Below are 20178 nucleotides of genomic sequence, written 5' to 3' on the forward strand. Positions count from 1 at the left end.
GTACTTCGGTACATGTGACAATAAATATCAATCAATCAATTAATGGCCAGAAGCCGGGTTGTCCAATTAAGGACGGTGTCCGGATCTCAAAGCTGGAAGACCAATCAATGGAAGTATCCTCTGTAAACCTTGATAAAAATTTAAAAATGACTTTTGCAACCAGGCCATTACTATTGGGTGTGGGATTGGTGCGGTTCCATAGGGCAACCTGAGGCTGCAACAACACCCAATTAGGCAGGGAGGGTCTTTGAGCCTGCCTGGATTGCTGGACCCCTGTCTGTCACTGGGAGGCCACCTTCAAGCACTTATATTGGCCCTGGCCTCGTGCAGGGACTTGGAAAATAATTTGAAAATCCTTGTCTTGAGTCACACTGTAGCGTGGTGCTTTGTATGTGTTTTTTTGAGGTATTGATATGACTTGATAAAGCTGTGTTGCATTGGTATTAAGTGGCCGTTAATGACCTGAATCGATACAAATATTGCTGGGACTGGCACCCGGCGCGGTTCTCATTTTTGGCCTCTCCCGCGATCTAACGGCCTCGCCGCACTCCCGCTTAAGCACAATGCGGACATGAAACCGCACCCAGAGTGATTATGAGTAGCATAATCTGAAACTGATAAATGTTTGATTTTGAGCTCTAAGTCCTTCCCAGTCTTACACTGATTCTAAAGATCCTTTTCCATTGACTTCAATCTTGTCCTTTTGTCTACTTACCCATATCGTGTTGCTTTTTTTCCTTTTTTAGGAGTATTGATATATCGTAATAAAGTTGTGTTGCATAGTAGGTATTGAAATGATATTTAAGTGAGAAGCAGCAATCAGCAGACCTGACGAAGTGGAGCCACATGGGCAGCTATCAACAGAGTGGAGCAGAGGCTGGAGGTGCAGGGTCTGGTGCTCCAGAAGGTGGAGAAGGTGGTGGGTGAGCATGTGGACCGGCTGGCCTCATTAGAGAGGGAAGTTTGCAGGCCTGGAGGAGTTGGAGGGGACGTATCAGTTGCCGAGGGGAATGGGTTCAGATAGCTGCAGGTGGGGGACTTCGTGAGAAAGGAGGTGCTGTCGTTTCCGATGCTGCCACTCCTGGTGCTGCAGGATAAGCTTGAATTGAATTGAATTTGATTTATTATCACGTGTACCGAGGTACAGTGAAAAGTATTATTGTGAGTACAGTCAGACAGATCGTTCTATACATGAAAAAACATAGGACATTGATGCACAATTAATTACTCTCGAGACAAGGTGAGTCATAACTAATAGGCTTTAATCAGCTAGAACTGTACCCAGCAGCTTCGATACAGAAAGTGAAGGCTGCTGGGACGGCATTGGTTCTTATACCCCACCTCTCAGGGCGGAGCTATGTACATTAGCCAATGGTAGACTCCTAGGTCTAGCCAATGGGCATCCACCTCTCAGGTACTGCAATACCTGGTATTACCATAATTCACCCCCTGTTAAAAAAGAACCTAGCGGGGTGATGGCCAGCATTACTGTCGCCTTTTGCATGGTAGGACCAGGTATGGAGGTACTGTGATGTCGAGGGTAACAGAGAAAGTTTTTTTTTGTTTTATGGTGCAGCAATCAGACGATCGGGTGGCCTGGTCATCCTTCTGGAGCGTCTGGGCTTCAGCGATGGGGGATCCTGGTGGGGGCCCCGGCGGTTGTGGCTCCGGGAACGTGGTGTCTTCCTCCCAGGCAGCTTCGTCACCCCTAGGCGGCGCTGTTGGGGCGAAAAGTGGGCAGGGGGAGGGGCGCCTGTAGGCGGCGTCGGTGCCTGTTCGGCACTGGGTAGGGGCGGCGGCAGTACTGACCCTCCGGTCAGGTGCTGTGGGGAGGGTGGGGGTGGGGGCAATGGTGCGGGTGCGCGTGGGGCTCCGGCGGGCGCCAGGTCTCGAAGGGAGACCCGTGTCTTGGCGGCCGTCGGGGAACGCTACGTAGGCGTACTGGGGGTTGACATGCAGCAGGTGGACCCTCTCGACCAATGGGTCCGACTTGTGTACGCTCACATGTTTCCGCAGCAGGACGGGTCCGGGTGTCGCTAGCCATGTTGGGAGCGAGGTCCCAGAGGAGGACTTCCTGGGGAAAACAAGGAGACGTTCGTGAGGTGTCTGGTTTGTGGTAGTACAGAGCAGGGACCGGATGGAGTGAAGGGCCACTGGGAGGACTTCTTGCCAGCAGGAGACTGGGAGATTCCTGGACCGAAGGGCTAGCAGGACGGTCTTCCAGACCGTTCTGTTCTCCCTTTCTACCTGCCCGTTTACCCGGGGGTTGTAACTGGTCGTCCTGCTGGAGGCGATGCCTTTGCTGAGCAGGAATTGACGCAGTTCGTTGCTCATAAAGGAGGACCCCCTATCACTGTGTATGTATGCGGGGAAACCGAACAGTGTAAAAATACCCTGGAGGGCCTTGATGACGGTGGTCGTGGTCATGTCCGGGCAGGGGATGGCGAATGGGAACCGGGAGTATTCGTCAATCACGTTCAGGAAGTACGTGTTGCGATCGGTGGAGGGGAGGGGGCCCTTGAAATCCATGCTGAGGCGTTCAAAGGGACGGGAAGCCGTTATCAGATGCGCTCTCTCTGGCCGGTAGAAGTGCGGTTTGCAGTCCGCGCAGAATCGGCAGTCCCTGGTGACTGTCCTGACCTCCTCGATGAAATAGGGCAGGTTGCAGGTCTTAATGAAATGAAAGAAACGAGTGACCCCCGGGTGGCAGAGGTCCTCGTGGAGGGCTCGGAGTCAGTCCACTTGCGCGGTGGCACAAGTGCCGCGGGACAGGGCATCAGGAGGCTCGTTCAGCTTCCCGGGACGGTACAAGATCTCTTAATTGTAGGTGGAGAGTTCTATCCTCCACCGCAAGATCTTGTTGTTCTTAATCTTGCCCCGCTGTGCATTATCGAACATGAAGGCCACCGACCGTTGGTCCGTGAGGAGAGTGAATCTCCTGCCGGCCAGGTAATGCCTCCAGTGTCGCACAGCTTCTACAATGGCCTGGGCCTCCTTTTCGACCGAGGAGTGGCGAATTTCGGAAGCATGGAGAGTGCGGGAGAAGAAAGCCACGGGTCTGCCCGCTTGGTTGAGGGTGGCCGCCAGAGCTACATCGGATGCATCACTCTCGACCTGGAAGGGGAGGGACTCGTCGCTTTTGTGATGTCCGCTTTGATGTGGCAGAAGGCCTGGCGGGCCTCCGTCGACAGGGGGAAGGTTGTGGACTGGATCAGGGGTCGAGCCTTGTCTGCGTAATTAGGGACCCGTTGTGCATAATAGCTAAAGAAGCCGAGGCAGCAGTTTAGGGCCTTGGGGCAGTGAGGGAGGGGGAACTCCATGAGGGGGCGCATGCGTTCAGGGTCGGGGCCTATGACTCCATTTCGCACTACGTAGCCTAGTATGGCTAGACGGTCGGTGCTAAACACGCATTTATCCTTATTGTAGGTCTGATTAAGGATATTCGCGGTCTGGAGAAATTTTCGGAGGTTGGTGTCGTGGTCCTGCTGGTCATGGCCGCAGATGGTGACGTTATCAAGATACGGGAACGTTGTACTGCGCAATCCTGTTTACCAGGTCGGCTAAACGGGGGAGAGGGTACGGGTCCAGTTGCATAAACCTGTTGATGGTCTGGCTATAGTCGATGACCATCCTATGTTTCTCCCCGGTCTTTACCACCACTACTTGAGCCCTCCAGGGGCTGTTGGTTGCTTCGATGACCCCTTCCTTCAGCAGCCTTTGGACCTCGGACCTGATGAAGGTCCAGTCCTGGGCACTGTACCGTCTGCTCCTGGTGGCGACGGGTTTGCAATCCGGGGTGAGGTTCACAAACAGGGAAGGCGGGACGACCTTAAGGGTCGCGAGGCTGCAGACAGTAAGGGGGGGTATAGGGCCGCCAAATTTAAAGGTCAGGCTTTGTAGGTGGCACTGGAAATCCAGCCCGAGAAGGGTGGGTGCGCAGAGGTGCGGCAGAACGTACAGGCGGAAATTTCGGAATTCCCTGCCTTGGACAGTGAGGTTCGCTAGGCAGAACCCCTTTATCTCCACTGCGTGTGACCCGGAGGCCAGGGAGATCCGTTAGTTTATGGGATGGGTGACAAGAGAACAGCGCCTTACCGTGTCGGGGTGGACAAAGCTTTCCGTGCTCCTGGAATCGATCAGGCACGACGTCACGTCGCCGTTGATGGCGATCGTTGTGGTGGCTTTCGCTAACGTCCGGGGCCGACTCTGGTCCAGGGTAACGGAGCTCAGCTGCAGCAAGGGGGAGTTCTGGTCGGGCAGCGTGGAGTCGGCTGTGCTGGGGGCTTGAGGCCCCGTCCAAGATGGCGTCAGCCACGGATCGCACATGGAGTCCGGGGCTGCAGAAGATGGCGGCGGCGAGGGACAAAATGGCGGCGCCCACCCATCCAGCGTGGTGGCCGGGGGGCAAAATGGCCACTTCCGTGGGTCGCTCGTTGCCTGGGGATAGAAGGGCGGCGGTGGGCCTTGGATGGCTGGGACCTGAAACAAAGGCTGCCGATAGTCGCTGGAGACCGCTGCCACGGCGTGGCCCTGGCAGACTGCGACATAGTGGCCTTTCTTGCCGCACCCTTTGCAGGTGGCGGTGCAGGCCGGGCAGCGAGCGCGGGGATGATTCGCCTGGCCGCAGAAGAAGCAGAGTTGGCCGGCGGTGAAAACGGGCCGTCTTGCTGCGCAGGCCTGCGTGGTTAGCGGGAAAGTCTGGGGGGCTGCTGCGACGGGGTGCCACGCAGCCCAGTGGGGGCGCCGTGCGTCCGGGAGCAAAAGCCAGTGCGTTTTTGTACGCAACGTCCATGGACCCTGCCAGGGCCCGTGCCTCAGTGAGGCCCAGTGTGTCCATTTCAAGGAGCCTTCTGCGGATGTCGGGGGAAGTCATACCTGCCACGAAAGCGTCCCGCATTAAAAGTTCCGTGTGCTCGTTCCCCGTAACTGCTGGGCAGCCACAGTTTCGGCCCAGCACTAGTAGAGCCCGATAGAAGTCTTCCAGTGTTTTTTCTGGGTTCTGCCTTCTAGTTGCCAGCAGGTGACGGGTGTAGACCTGGTTCAGAGGACGGATGTAATGTCCTTCTAGCAGCTCGATAGCTGCAGCATAATTCTCCGCCTCCTCGATCAGAGGGTAGATTGCAGGGCTGACCCGGGAGTGTAGAAGGTGCATTTTCTGCCTTTCCATGGGGGTGTCGGCGGCCGTGTCGACGAAGCTCTTAAAACACGCCAGCCAGTGCTTGAAGATAGCAGTGGAGTTGTCTGCGTGGGGGCTGAGCTGAAGGCACTCCGGCTTGATGCGGAGATCCATCCTTTCAGAAGTAATAGCTGATTAAATTGATGCACAATCAATTACTCTCGAGACAAGGTGAGTCATAACTAATAGGCTTTAATCAGCTAGAACTGTACCCAGCAGCTTCGATACAGAAAGTGAAGGCTGCTGGGATGGCATTGGTTCTTATACCCCGCCTCTCAGGGCGGAGCTATGTACGTTAGCCAATGGTAGACTCCTAGGTCTAGCCAATGGGCATCCACCTCTCAAGTACTGCAATACCTGGTATTACCACAGACATGAAAAAACATTGGGTGCGCACACGGAGTGTAATACTACTCAGCCGAGAAGATGTGTGAAGAGATCAGTTTAGGCCATAAGAGGGTCATTCAGGAGTCTGGTAACAGCAGGGAAGAAGCTGTTTTGGAACCTGTTAGTGCATGTTCTCAGACTTTTGTATCTCCTGCCCAATGGAAGTTGAAAGAGAGAATAACTCGGGTGGGAGGGGCTTTGATTACGCTACCCACTTTCCAAAGGCCGGGGGGAGGTGTAGACAGAGTCAATGGATGGGAGTTGGGTTTGTGTGATGGACTGGGTTGTGTTCATGACTCTCTGTAGTTTGTTACATTCTTAAGCTGAGCAGTTGTCGTACCAGGCTGTGATGCAGCCAGATAGGATGCTTTCTATGGTGTATCTGTAAAAATTGGTAAGAGTCAAAGTGGACACACCGACCTTCCTTAGTTTCCTGAGGGTGTGTAGGCGCTGTTGTTCTTTCTTTGTCGTAGCGCCGACGTGGGTGGACCAGGGCAGATTGTTAGTGATGTGCACACCTAGGAATTTGAAGCTGACAACCATCTTCACCTTGGCACCATTAATGCAGACAGATGTGTGTGCGATACTTTTCTTCCTGAAGTCTGTGCTGATGTTAAGGAAGAGATTGTTGTCATTACACCATGCCACTAGGTCTCTCTTTCCCTCCTGTACTCTGAATCATCGTTGTTTGAGATCCGACCCACTAATATTAATAATCTTTATCAATGTCACAAGTAGGCTTACGTTCACACTGCATTGAAGTTACTGTTAAAATCCCCCAGTCGTCACACTCCGGTACCTGTTCGGTGAGGAAGAATTCAGAATGTCCAATTTACCTAACAAGCACGCCTTTCGGGATTTTTGGGAGGAGACCGGAGCACCCAGAGAAAACCCACGCATACACGAGGAGAACGTGCAGACTCCGCACAGTGACCCAAGCTGGAATCAAACCCGGGTCCCTGGCGCTGTGTAGCAGCAGTGCTCACTATTGTGCTACCGTCTACCCTTTCTGCTTGTGGCATCAGCAAACTTTTTGATGGAGTTGGAGCCAAATTTTGCCACACAGCCTTTTGTGTACATGGAGTATAGTAGGGGGCGAAGTATGCAGCCTTATGGTGCCCCACTATTGAGGACTATTGTGGAGGAGGAGGTGTTGTTTATCATTACTGATTGTGGTCTATGGGACAGGAAGTTAAGAATCCAGTTGTAGAGGGAGGAGCAAAGTCCTAGGTTTTGGAGTTTTGATCTGATCTTGGCTGGGTGTTGAAGGCGGAGCTGTAGTTAATGAATAGAAGTCTGACGTAGCAGTTCTTGCTGTCGAGATGCCCCAGGGATGTTTGTAGGGCAAGGGAGATGGCATCTGCTGTGGACCGGTTGTGGCGTTATGCAAATTGCAGTTGATCAAGGAGTATTCTGGGAGTATTAAATTGATGTGTCTCATGACCAACCTCTTACCTGTAGTCGTTGAGGCACGTTGCCAGGTTCTTCTTTGGCACTGGTATGATGGTGGTCTTCTTGAAGCAGGTGGGAACTTCAGAATAGAGTAGGAAGAGGTTGAGGATGTCTGCGGACACACCCACCAGTTAGTCCGTGCAGGATCTGAGTGCACGACCAGGGACTCCTTCAAGACCCGTCGTTTTCAAGGATTCACTTTCAAGAAAGCCAATCTGACTTTGGAAGTGTGGCGGTAGGTGTCTGACGCTTCTGGGGCAGTTGAGATTGTTGGAGAGGGCTTCTGTGGAGGAGGTTAGGCGTAAGTGAGAGGAGTAGTTGGGTGAGGTTCTGGAGTATGGAGTGAAGCTCTGAGGAGGGTGAATGCATCCTCGTCATGTGCAAGACTCGGCCTTATCCAATTTAATGTGGTGCACAGGGCCCACATGATGGTGCCCAGGATGAATTGGTTCTTTCCAGGAGTGGAGGATAGGTGTGGGCAGTGTGCGGGGAGGCCGGCGAATCGCGTGCATATGTTTTGGGTGTGTCCGAGGTTGAGGGGGTTTTGGGATGGGTTTTAGGATGTAACATCACACATTTTGGGGATAGAAGTAGTTCCGAGTCCCAAGGTGGTGATATTTGGCGTGTCAGCGGATCTAGGAGTGTAAGTGGGGAGGGAGGCCGACCTGTTGGCCTTGCCTTCCTGATAACCCAGAGACGGATTTTGCTGTGCTAGCAGGACAGGGAGCCGCTGAGTGCAGGGGTATGGGTGAGCAATTTGGCAGAGTTCCTGCATTTGGAGAAGATCAAGTTCACCATTCGAGGTTCGGAAGAGGAGTTCACCTCTAGGTGGAAGCTGTTCATCGACTTCATTGAGGAGTACTGAGTTGTCAGTGGGCAGGGGCTGTTTAATTTGATTTATTTTATGTTGTTTGGGTGGAGTGAAAAACAGGCAGGGGGGGTGCAGCGGGGTGAATGGGGTTGTTTGTTGGGGGATAGGATGCATGGAGGGGTTTATTTCCTGTTGCCATGGTTGGATTTTGTACTTGATTATGTATATATTGAACGTGCCTTCAATAAAATGTTTTAACAAAAAGAAATTAGAGGCACAATGCATAATTCTCTATGCATAATTAATCACTAAGAAATAAACACATGTTAGAAAAGTGGCTGCAAAGAAATCACTACATTTACAAAAACAATTCAACTCTGGCTAATAGCCCCACCAAACTGCTCCGACACCCCTCCCCCCACTCCAATTCATCAAACCCCAATTTCAGCCTCCACACAACCTTTTTCATCAGGCAGAAAATACAAAAGTTTGAGAACACGCACCAACGCACCAATAAATTCAAAAACAGCTTCTTCCCCGCTGTTACCAGACTCTTGAATGGCCCTCTTATTGACTGAACTGATCTTTCTACATGTCTTCTCTACAGTTGTAGCTCGATATTCTGTATGCTGCATCCGATGTCTTATGTTTATGTATTTACATTGTGCTTTTATAATATGTTCTATGTATTCATGTATGGAGCGATCTACCTGGACTGTATGCAGAACAATACTTTTCACCGTACCTCGGTACACGTGACAATAAATGAATCAAAATCACACCAACTCTCACTCTGACATTCACCCAACACCTCCTGCAATCTCATCCTCAAACCCCACCTTCTTTACAGCCCTCCCTCCAATGTCCTTCACAATCACCCAAACCCCACCTAAACCCTCCTGAAACCTTCCATCAACCTCTCCCTAACCACCCCTCCAGTTTCCCCCTTCCAATCACCCACCAATCTACCCTTCAAACCCCTTTACAACCAACCCCGCCCTCGTCTTCCTTCCAACATCCCGTCCAACTCACTATCCAATCCCCCCTCCAACTTTCACGAATCTCCCCATGATCCCCCACCTCTTGCCCCTCCTCCCCAATCTCCCTCTCGACTCCAATCTCCCCCGGCAGCCCAATCTCTCCATCCGCCCTAATCCCCTGCTCCCCCAATCTCTCCCTTCCCCAATTGCTCTCTCCACACAATCTCTCAGTCCCCCCCTCAATTTCCCCTCCAAATCTCTCCCTCTCCCCAAACTGTCCCTTCCCCCCCAAAACTGTCCCTTCCCCCAAACTCTCCCTTCACTCAAACTCTCCCTTCTCCCAAACTCTCTCTCCCCCAACTCTCCCTCCCCCAAAACCCTCCCTCCACCCAAACCCTCCCTCCCCCAAACCCTTCCTCCCCCAAACCCTCCCTCCCTCCAAACTCTACCACCCACCAATCTCTCCCTCCCCCAATCTCTCCCTCCCCCAATCTCTCCCTCCCCCAATCTCGCCCTCCCCCAAGTCTCCCTCCCCCAAAATTTTCCCTCCCCCAAACTCTCCCTCCCCCAAACACTCCCTCCCTCCAAACTCTACCACCCACCAATCTGTCCCTCCCCAATCTCTCCCTCCCCAGTCTCTCCCTCCCCAATCTCTACCACCCACCAATCTCCCCCTTCCCCCAATCTCTCCCTCCCCAATCCCTACCACCCACCAATCTCTCCCACCCTCCAATCTCTCCCACCCTCCAATCTCTCCCACCCTCCAATCTCTCCCACCCTCCAATCTCTCCCACTCTCCTCCCACCCCCAATCTCTCCCTTCCCCAACCTCTCTCTGCCACCCAATCGCCCCGCTACTCCAATCTCTCCTATGTCTAATCTCCCCCTCCCCCAATCTGTCCACACATCCCCCAATGTCCCCTCCCCCCAATCTCTCCCACCCTCCAATCTCTCCCACCCTCCAATCTCTCCCACCCTCCAATCTCTCCCACCCTCCAATCTCTCCCACTCTCCTCCCACCCCCAATCTCTCCCTTCCCCAACCTCTCTCTGCCACCCAATCGCCCCGCTACTCCAATCTCTCCTATGTCTAATCTCCCCCTCCCCCAATCTGTCCACACATCCCCCAATGTCCCCTCCCCCCAATCTCTCCCTCCCCTCCAATTTCACACTCCTACATCTCTCCCTCCCCGATCTCCTCCTCCCCCAATCTCTCCCTCCCCCCCCATCTCTCCCTCCCCCCCCATCTCTCCCTCCATCAGTCTCTCCCACCCTCCAATCTCTCGTACTCCCCTCCAACGCCCAATCTCTCCCTTCCCCAACCTTTCTCTGCCACCCAATCTCCCCAACTACTCCAATCTCCCCTACGTCCAATCTCCCCTCCCCCAATCTCTCCTCACATCCCAAATGTCCCCTCCCCCCAATCTCTCCTGCCCTCCAATTTCACACTCCCCACAATCTCTCCCTCCCTCCAATCTCTCCCCCAAAATTCTCCCTCCCCCAATCTCTCTCTCCCCCAAACTCTCTCTCCCTCTCCCCCACAAACTCCCAATCTCTCCTGCTGCATCCCAATCTCCCCCTCCACCTCAATCTTCCCCTCCCCCCAAATCTTCCCCTCCCCCCCAATCTAACCCTTCTCCTAATCTCTCCCTGCCCCAACTACCCCCTGAACCCAATCTTCCCTTCCAACTTACCGTCCAGCCTCCCCCAACCCCCATCCAGTCTCCCCCCAACCATCCTACCCCTCAACCAGCCTCCCCAACCCCATCCACTCTCCTTAATCCTCACCAACACCCTCCCTACTAACTCCTTCAAACCTCAGCCCACACCCCAACCTTGCCAACCCCCCCCCTCCATCCCCTTCCCACAGGCACATAATTGCCTCGAAAGATACAAGGATTTGACTGAACATTTTTCAAGCAAGAACATTCTCAGTTCCTGTACAACTGCTGCTGATCTTTGGGCAGCTTTGTGCCTTTCTGGTGGGCTTTTAAAAAATATCGAAACCACAAAGCTACCCAAAGGTCAGAAGCAGCAGCCCAGTAATTCAGTGAAATTGTCAGTGACTGACCGTATTTTTAAAAATTAGAACTCTCAACCTGTGATTCATTTTTTTTAAGCTGGTCTGTCAGGTCTGCAACTCTGATTCCTCAGTCCAAACAACAAGAAACTCCATTTGCAACATGGGACCAGGCCCCGCCCCCCTGCCCCTCGTTTTTGCCACCATCTGCACCTTCTTTACCGGGCCCTGGATGCAAGTGTCAGCAGTGGGCCAACGCTGCGTGTGGCAGTCCTATGAGAAATATAAGTTGCCAGCAAGAGACTTGTAGTTTTCATGGGGTTGGCTTACGCATGGTTAACTTTATTGCAGTTGAAAAACTGTTGGCCTTCATATTGTATCACGGTATGAGGAAGGGAAGACGTCACAGAACTGCGTCAACTGTTCCTCTTCAGTCTAACTTTCCAAAATTGGTGTCGGAGACGGGCATTTATATTGGGGCTGCAGTGCGATTTTCTCGTCTCCATATCTGTGTTGTTTTTAGCTCCAGAGCCACCAGAGGGTTCAGTCGGCGGAGCCATCTCCATCACAAACCTGCCACCCCAGCATGAAAATAGGACAGGTGGACAATGGTGATGGGAATACGGGGTCAGAAAAATTCTCGATTCCCTATACCTGTTTTGAAGACTCTCTACCTCTTTTTATAGATTTTCTTTATTCACAAAATGCTTTTTTCTATCCCTTTCAGGTTCAAAGTGGATAATCTCACATTTGCCTACATTGAAATCCATTTTTGACAGTTTTGCCAATATCGCCTTGAAATTTTTATTCTGTTTTGTAATTTTATGCTTCCAATTACATCTCATTCAGAAAAGACAGAGGCTTTGAAAATTTACAAATTGGAAATTTGTGGGCTTCTGGTGCAAGTGACCAATTAAAATTTCAGTGTTTGGGTCTTGCTCAATCTGAATAATGGTTGTTACAGAAAACAAGTAATAACTAATTGAGACAAATGTTCATTGGGTTTTATATTGTAGATCTGAGTCTGTTAATGCAATCCTTTATGTTTTATTCTGCAGCCAGTATGAGACAGTGGTTCCAGTGGAAGATTCAATTGTTACTGAGGTCACAGCCACATTACAAGAATGGGCAATGCTCTGGAAACAGCTCTATGTGGTAAGTGCAGAAGATTCTTTTCCTATTTGCTGAAGGTTGTCAAGTGACTAAGCTTAACATCTTTTTAGTGTTTATTTTATGGGAACATTGGTTCAATGTTTAAATCTCCAGACATGGTGTGGCATGGAACAAATCCTGAATTCTTAAAGAAAATAACTTCACATGAGATCCATTTATATTCGTATCTGTCCCTGTGCTCGAGTAAAATGGATTATTAACAAAATGGATTGAAACCTATTTAACAAAATGTATAAAGTGAATTTATAAGGGATCTGTTTTGGTAATGCATAGTACAAGTACATCCCTTATCCGAAATTCCAAAAATCAAAAAATTCCAAAATCTGCACTTTTTCTCAAGTGCCAACGTGACGTGACGAGTGGTAAATCCCACAAGGCTCTCAGGCAATCTGCAGTTCCCAACATGCGCTGCACATGCCCTGTTTCCACCGTTCCACACATGCGCAGTTCCCAACACGCACCGCACATGTGCAGTTCCCAACACGTGCTGCATATGCGCAGTATATGCCGAAATCCGATATGCATTTGGCCCCAAGCATTTCGGATAAGGGATTTTCAACCCGTAATAATAGAATCTAAAGATGTAATGAGTTCAAAACAAATGAAGACTTTGGATATTTCTGGTGTGGTTGTTGCATACGAAGCTGCTTCACAAGGTGAAGGACATTTTCTAGGGCAAGTCATAAGTAGTCCAGACTTGCTGTACAGTTCAAGATAAAGTGAGATGAAAATGTATAAAATTAATGCTTTAATATGTGCACTTGCAAAGAAAATCTCAAATCTTCATGTAAATTCTGCCTTTTTGTTCAGAAAAGCTCAGGCTTGTTTTGTTTGTAACTTATTTTGAAACTTACTTTTCTTCCCCAACCTCTGAGGGCTACAAGTGTCGACAAGCAAATTGGTCTTGACCTTCTGCTACTCTAGAGCCACCCACCAGCAGACACACTTTAGAAGCAGGTGTTAACTATAGCTCAACTTTTAATTCCTTCTAGGGAAATGCTTTACTTTTTCAACTGAGAGATATTCATGTCGGAAATTGCAGGATTTCACATAGAGCAGGTTGTCATCCTCCTCTACCTCATTGGTTACTGCCAACTCAGCCGCCGCCCCCCCCCCCCCCCCCCACCCCGCCCGTCCGTAATGCGGCAGTTATGTATCACGGAGGGAGTTGCAGCGGGCCGTCGTCAGCCAGTGGGTTGGTGGGGGAGTGGGGGATATGATGTTCATGCCCTGGCCAGTCCCCCATTCGATGAATTTGGAAGCAATTAGAGCATCCAATGCGTGATGGCCCTTGCGCTGTGCGGCCTCCAGTGCCTACTCGGGCCCCATATCCTGCCCATCTTCGCCCTCCCCAGAATCCTCCTCGCCGGAAGAGGCCTGTCGTTCATCCTCTTCTTCCAGCACATCCCCCCTCTACTGCGCAATGTTGTGGCGGATGCAACAGGCCGTTATGATGCGGGCGACCCTTCCAACGCCATACTGAAGGGTCCCTCCACAGCAGTCCAGGCACTTGAACCACATCTTCAGGGTGCCGAAGCACCGCTCGATCCTGCCCCTGGTGGCTGCGTAGGCATCGTTGTAGCCAGTCTATGGGTTGGATAGGTGTCATCAGCCAGAACTGCAGTGGATAACCCCTGTCCCCCAGCAGCCAACCCCCAGCCGGGGGTGCGCCTCGAAGAGGCCAGGAATCGTCGAGTGTGCCAGGCTGAAGGCGTCGTGCATACACTTTGTGTATAGGGCACAGGCATGCATGATGTGCATCTGATGGTTCCATATCAGCTGCATATTCATCGTGTGGAACCCCTTTTGGTTTGTGTAGAGCTGTCATCTGCAGGTGCTCATAGGGCGACATGCATCCCATCGATCACCCGCTGGACCCGGGGCTTGTCAGCGATGGTGGCGAACCCTGCTGCCGTGGCATCCTGGTGAGCTCAGTCCACGTTGAAATGGAAATGGACATATTGTGCAACTGGGCAGATAGGGCCTCCGTGACGGCGCAGGTACCTGTGCACCAAGCTCTGTGAGGTCCCAGACAGGTCACTACTTGGCTGAAGGACCCCGTGGCGTAAACGTTCAGGGCGACCATCACCTTGATGGCCACTGGGAGTGGGTAGCCTCCCCATTCCCCTGCGGTGCCAGGTCCAACCAGGCATAATGGGCTACATGGTGCCCTGGTTAGCACTGTGGGCTCTGACCCGGCATGTTCTTCCCACCCCCCTCCATCCCCTTCTTCCTCGCTGCACCCAGGCCCCGTCGGTGCCCAGCACCGTGGGGGCCTCTGGCCCTGGCGCCGGCTCCTGCTGCCCGTTGTACCGTCGGCTGGCACTGCCCTTGCCAGAGGTGTTATATTACTCTTTGGTAATATATCGTTACTCTTTGCTTCGTAATCCAGAATGGTCTGATGGTGTGATTATAAAGAAACCACCAATCTCTACCTTAAAGCAAAACTGATTTATTGAATAACGATGAAATAATATTGAGTTTGCACACTCCACAGAACTATAGCTATTAATAAAGTAATCTATATTTAAGTAATAACTAATTGTGTTACTTGTATCTTGTCTTAACTATGCTGTGATCTATCTCTCTGCTGACACTCAACTGACTAGTACCCAAGATTCCCTGAATTCTTCTATTTGTACTGCGAACTAGTGGTGCCCTCTAGTATTTGTATTACACTGAGATGTAATAATTAACCCTTTACTTGTCTACATATATATATATCATTACAAGCGGTATATTCCGCGGCCATCGTTCGGCGCCCTGGGTGAGCCGCCCGATGCCCCACCGGCAGATGGCAGCTGGTTGGAGGAGGGGGGAGTTATGGTGGGGTGTGGGAGCTGGGTTGTGGGGCGTGGTGTGGTGGGGGGTGGGAGCTGGGTTGTGGGGCGTGGTACGGTGGAGGGTGGGCGCTGTGGCGTGGAGGCTGTGCTGCGGGGGGTGGTGTGGTGGTGGCTGGGGTGTGGGGGTGGGAGAGTGGTGGTAGGGGTGGGGGCACCCATAAAGCCGATGTCACTGCAGAACCAGGGGCAAAGGTGGGTGGCCAATGGGGTGCGCAGCAAGATGGGTGCCTTGCAGGCCGCAGCAGTGGCCATCCGTGCCTGGGCATCGCTGTAGTACCGTGGGGTTTCACCCCGGGCACATGGCCCGTTCCCCCATCTCTCTCCCCCCCCCCTCCATCCAACCCCCCGGCCCCTGCAGGGCCACCCCAGCGGGACCTTTAGTCAAAGGAAGTGCAAATAAAAAATGATGTGGAGATGCCAGCATTGAACTGAGTTGGGCACAGTAAGAAGTCTTACAACACCAGGTTAAAGTCCAACAGGTTTGTTTCGAATCACCAGTTTTCGGAGCGCAGCTATTTCCTCAGGTGAATCCTGAGGAAGGAGCTGCACTTCGAAAGCTAGTGATTCAAAACAAACCAATTGGTCTTTAACCCGGTGTTGTAAGACCTCTTCCAAATAAAAAATGTCAAGTAAGATATGATAAGCTGCAGCAGTGAAAGAGAGAGCCTATTATAATATCCCACCTAGAATTAATTCTGCTGTACAGTTCCTGTACCATGCTAAGTTGTGTGCCAAATCACATCTATCCTTACCAACAATGGCTTCTCATTTCCCATCACATTTAATTTGAAAGCCAAAAAGTTATAATCTTGGCCCTACATTCTTGAACGCCCCCCCCCCCCCCCTACTTCGATACCTTTCAAATTAACCATGCCTCCAATTATTGGATTCCATTTCTCCTCTGTGTTGTTGCTTTAGATGTTTGCAATATTGAGACTGTCCTCATCCACCTCCTGCTCCTCGCCCCCTCTTCTCCCTCCTGTCTCCCTCTCTCGCTTTACACCCTTCCCCTCTGCCTCTTCTCCTTCCTCCTTGATTCCGCCTCTTCTTCCCTTTCTCCTCCTCCACCCACTCTTTGTCTCATCCCCCACATTTCCTTGCTCTCCTCGTCATCCTATTCTATCTTCTCATACTCCCCTACCTCTCTTCATACCCCTACTATTTTCATACAATTAATCATAAAACAAGAATTGAAAATATCTAATGTCAGTGTTAATCTTGAAAATAGAATAATTGATTCCCTACAGTGCAGAAGGAGGCCATTAGGCCCATCGAGTCTACATTGCTCTTTGGAAAGAGCCCCCTACTTAAGCCCATGCCTACACCCTATTCCCGTAACTCCACTTAACCTTTTAGACACTAAGGGGCAATTTAGCATTTGAAATGTCAATCCACCTAACCTGCACATCTTTGGACTGTGGGAGGAAACTGGAGCACCCGGAGGAAACCAATGCTAACATGGGGAGAAAGTGCAAACTCCACACAGACAGTTACCCGAGGCCCGGAATTGAACTCTGGTCCCTGGAGCTGTGAGGCAGCAATGCTAATCACTGTGCCATAATTCCGCCTCTAAAAGACAGGAAAATTTGTGTTTAGAATGTTAATCATTTGCTCAAAGTATGAAATCAATCCAAAATTGTTCATACGCACGTAAATCATGTTCTTGGCTAATTCTCAAGCTAATTTAATTTAATTTATAAGTTTAAGAAAATTATTTCAATCCTTTGTAATTTATTGATAGTCACTTTGTTGTGTTAAGTGTTGCACGGTTACCTTATAAAGAATGAGTGTTCGAAAGCTCACAGTAATAAAACAAATAATTTTGTGATTCAAGTTGCTACATCGTGAGGGTAAGCAGAATTGAACTGGTGAGAAAGAAAAAACATTTGAAGAGAGACAGACAATGGAATAAGCTTTTTCTGTCTTCACTACCTGTACATTAATCTGGCAAGGTGGAAGGCCCACCTTTCACAGATCCTATTGTGATGATAAATTGGCATATTTAACTTCCGTGCTATTATTCAATCCTAGTTGAGATGGCAGACAGGAAATATTTCTTGGCCCATTACCCCTGTCTCCCTGAGAGATTAAAGGTAGTAGGCTTGGGTTACATGTCTTTTTTTCCCTCTCTCCCATTTCTCTTTTCTTCCTCTTGTATCTTTATTATGCCAGCCTGATTGAAATTGGGAATGGAGATTATTTTGAGAATGGTTGAAGTTCAACTTGCAACATATTGCTCTATAATTTCATGACAAAGGACTTGTTTCAAAATTATCTTAGATTCATATGTTTCAAGATTTTCAGGATATTCTAGGTCAATAAAGAAAGTAATCGCTAATTCTCATCAAGCCCATAAAAAACGGTTCTTTCCAATTGATGTAATTGAGTCTATATCAATCTTTAATTCAACGTACTCTTCCTCTGATGACATGGCAAAATGGATGCAGGAGGGATGGTAAGGGATTAATTTGGAAGAGCTAACATTGGTTACAAACTCTAGAGGTAAAATTTAAATTAGATGGCTGATGAACAGCAATTGCGGAAAGGAAAGAGCAATTTATCAATCTAGCATAGAGCTTATGTCTGTTGTAAAATAAATGGTTGTCAGATGGGAAAGTGTATGTCAAGTCTTGCAGCATAGGATATCATCATGTACCTACTAGAATCCTATTTCTTGTAAAGTCACGGATTGTCTTTGAATACCTGTTCCATCAAAATGTACCATTTGCGTGAAAAATTCCTAACTCAATACAAACAATTACTTCGCTGATTGGAACATTCCACCCATTATCATTCTTGCTAGGAAATCCTCATGGTAAAATATTCTTATTGTTGCCCCATCAGTCAGCCTTTCTAAATGGCAGTTCAGAAAACCCCAAGATCAAGCTAGATCTTTCATTTACACATGACTCTTCTGTGGTAAACCACTGTATTGTATTATACCTGCTGTATGTAACATGCCCGGGCTTGCACCTGCTGGCTCCACCTGTGACTCCTCCCCTCGGGCTCAGGTATAAAGGTGGCCAACCTCCGGCCCTGCCTTCAGTCTGGGGCCGGCTGCCAGCAGGTATCTTTAAGCTAATTAAAGCCACAGTTTCACTCTCAACTCGTCTCCTGTCGTTATTGATGGTACATCAATTTAATTAGCTTAAAGTTTTAAGATGGACCAATCACTCAAACCTGATTGCCTGGAGCTGGACCCCCAAGCAGCCGACGCCACTACCACGTTCGAACACTGGCTATGCTGCTTCGAATCCTATATCGAATCCTCCGCCATCGCCGTCGCCGAGACCCACAAGCTGCGAATTCTCAACTCCCGGGTGAGCTCAAATATACCTTATTATCAGGGGCGTGCCTCGTAGGCGGATGCGATAACGCTGTTGAAAGGACAGTATGTCAGGAAAGTCAACAAAGTGTACGCTGGGCATCTCCTTGCCACGAGGCGACAGAGCCCCGGAGAATCGCAAGCTGAATTCCTGCGCGCATTGCGGGTACTCGGCCGGAACTGCAATTGTAAGGCGGTATCGGTTGTCGAGCACACACAGTTGTTGATCGGACGCCTATGTCGCAGGCATAAAGTCAAATTACACCCGCCAGCTTCTACTAGAAAGGGGTACACTCGACCTCCAAGAGACAGTACAGCTTTCGAACTCGTTAGAAGTGGTCCTCCACAACATGGGTGCCTACACCTCCGACCACGCGGCACCCTCGTGGACGTCGTGGGCCCCGCCATCACCCGACCCGGGGGCGCCGCAAGCCTGTGCCGCGCAGCAACCCGCCAATTCCGGAGTCCCAAAGTGCTACTTCTGTGGCCAGGGTAAGCACCCTAGAAAACGCTGCACAGCGAGGAGCATGACCTGCAACGGGTGAGGAAAGAAGGACCATTTTGCTAAAGTCTTTAGCCTGTCCTGTTTATAAACCCAGCAGCGCTGCATGTAGCTCGTGGAGGCCGCCATCTTCACCGCCACTCGCCACGTGCGACCCCTGGGGGCCGCCATCTTTGAATCACCCCGTCGCCTCCCGGAACCCCTGCTCACCCGATCGTAAGCTGGCCTCCGCTACCCTCGATCAGCCCGCCCACCTTCCGCAGCTCGCCTCCATCATCCTCGATCAGTCTCGACCTCATCACCTCGCCAACTCCATGATGGCCGTCCAGATCAACAGCCACGAGACGACCTGCCTTTTCGTCTCCGGGAGCACAAAGAGTTTCATTCATCCAGATAGGGTACGGCGCTGCTCCCTCCCAATCTTACCCGCGACCCTGAAAATCTCCCTGGCTTCCGAATTGCATCCGTGGAAGTCCGTGGCTACTGTGTTGCAACTCTTACAGTACGGGGCGTTGAGTACAAAAACTTAAAACTCTACGTCCTCCCACAACTCTGCGCTGCCGTGCTACTGGGGCTCGATTTCCAGTGCCATCTCAAAAGTGTTACCTTGGAGTTCAATGTACCCCTGTCCCCCCTCACCGTCTGTAGCCTCTCGCCCCGCCCCCGCTCTTCGCTAATCTCACCCCGGACTGTAAGCCAGTCGCCACTAGGAGCAGACGATACAGTGCTCGGGACAAGGCCTTTATCAAGTCGGAGATCCGGCCACTCCTGCGGGAAGGGATCATGGAGGCCAGTACTAGCCCCTGGTGAGCCCAAGTGGTGGTCATCAACACTGGGGAGAAGCACCGGTTGGTCATTGACTACAGACAGACTATCAACTGGTACACGCAGCTTGATGCGTACCCCCTCCCCTGCATATCTGACATGGTCAATCAGATTGCGCAGTACCGAGTATTCTCCACCATTGATCTGAAGTCCACCAGCTCCCTATCCGTCCGGAGGACCACCAATACACTGCCTTCGAGACAGATGGCCGCCTCTATCACTTCCTCAGGGTCCCCTTCGGCGTCACCAATGGGGCCTCGGTCTTCCAACGGGAGATGGACCGAATGGTTGACCAGTACGAGCTGCGGGCGACGTTCCCGTATCTGGAAATGTCACCATCTGCGGCCATGACTAGCAGGACCATGACGCTAACCTCCAAAAATTCCTCCACACCGCCAAGCTCCTCAACCTCACATACAAGAAGGAGAAATGCGTTTTCCGCACAACCCGCCTAGCCATCCTTGGCTACGTTGTGGAAAATGGAGTCCCAGGGCCCGACCCCGACCGCATGCACCCCCTTCTGGAACTTCCCCTTCCCCACTGCCTCAAGGCCCTGAAGAGATGGCTGGGGTTCTTTTCCTACTATGCCCAGTGGGTCCCCAATTATGCGGACAAGGCCCGCCCACTCATCCCAGGCAGCACTGGCTGCCCTGTGGCTGAGTCTCCTGGACTCTCTGGGGAACAGG

The 20178-nt window shown here is 50.9% G+C and overlaps 1 protein-coding gene across 7 annotated transcripts in view; it reads left to right on the forward strand.

Moving 5' to 3' along the window:
* The window catches only part of dock3 (dedicator of cytokinesis 3), a 1587592-nt gene that overhangs the window by 315313 nt on the left and 1252101 nt on the right, over window positions 1-20178 (forward strand). For all 7 annotated transcript variants that reach the window (XM_072472048.1, XM_072472049.1, XM_072472047.1 and 4 more), the window contains exon 5: window positions 11883-11979. In XM_072472048.1, coding sequence (XP_072328149.1) covers window positions 11883-11979 — 97 coding nt within the window. The remainder of the gene's footprint in view (window positions 1-11882; window positions 11980-20178) is intronic.

This window comes from Scyliorhinus torazame, chromosome 13 (genome assembly GCF_047496885.1).
Source record: "Scyliorhinus torazame isolate Kashiwa2021f chromosome 13, sScyTor2.1, whole genome shotgun sequence".
Taxonomy (NCBI): Eukaryota; Metazoa; Chordata; class Chondrichthyes; order Carcharhiniformes; family Scyliorhinidae; genus Scyliorhinus; species Scyliorhinus torazame.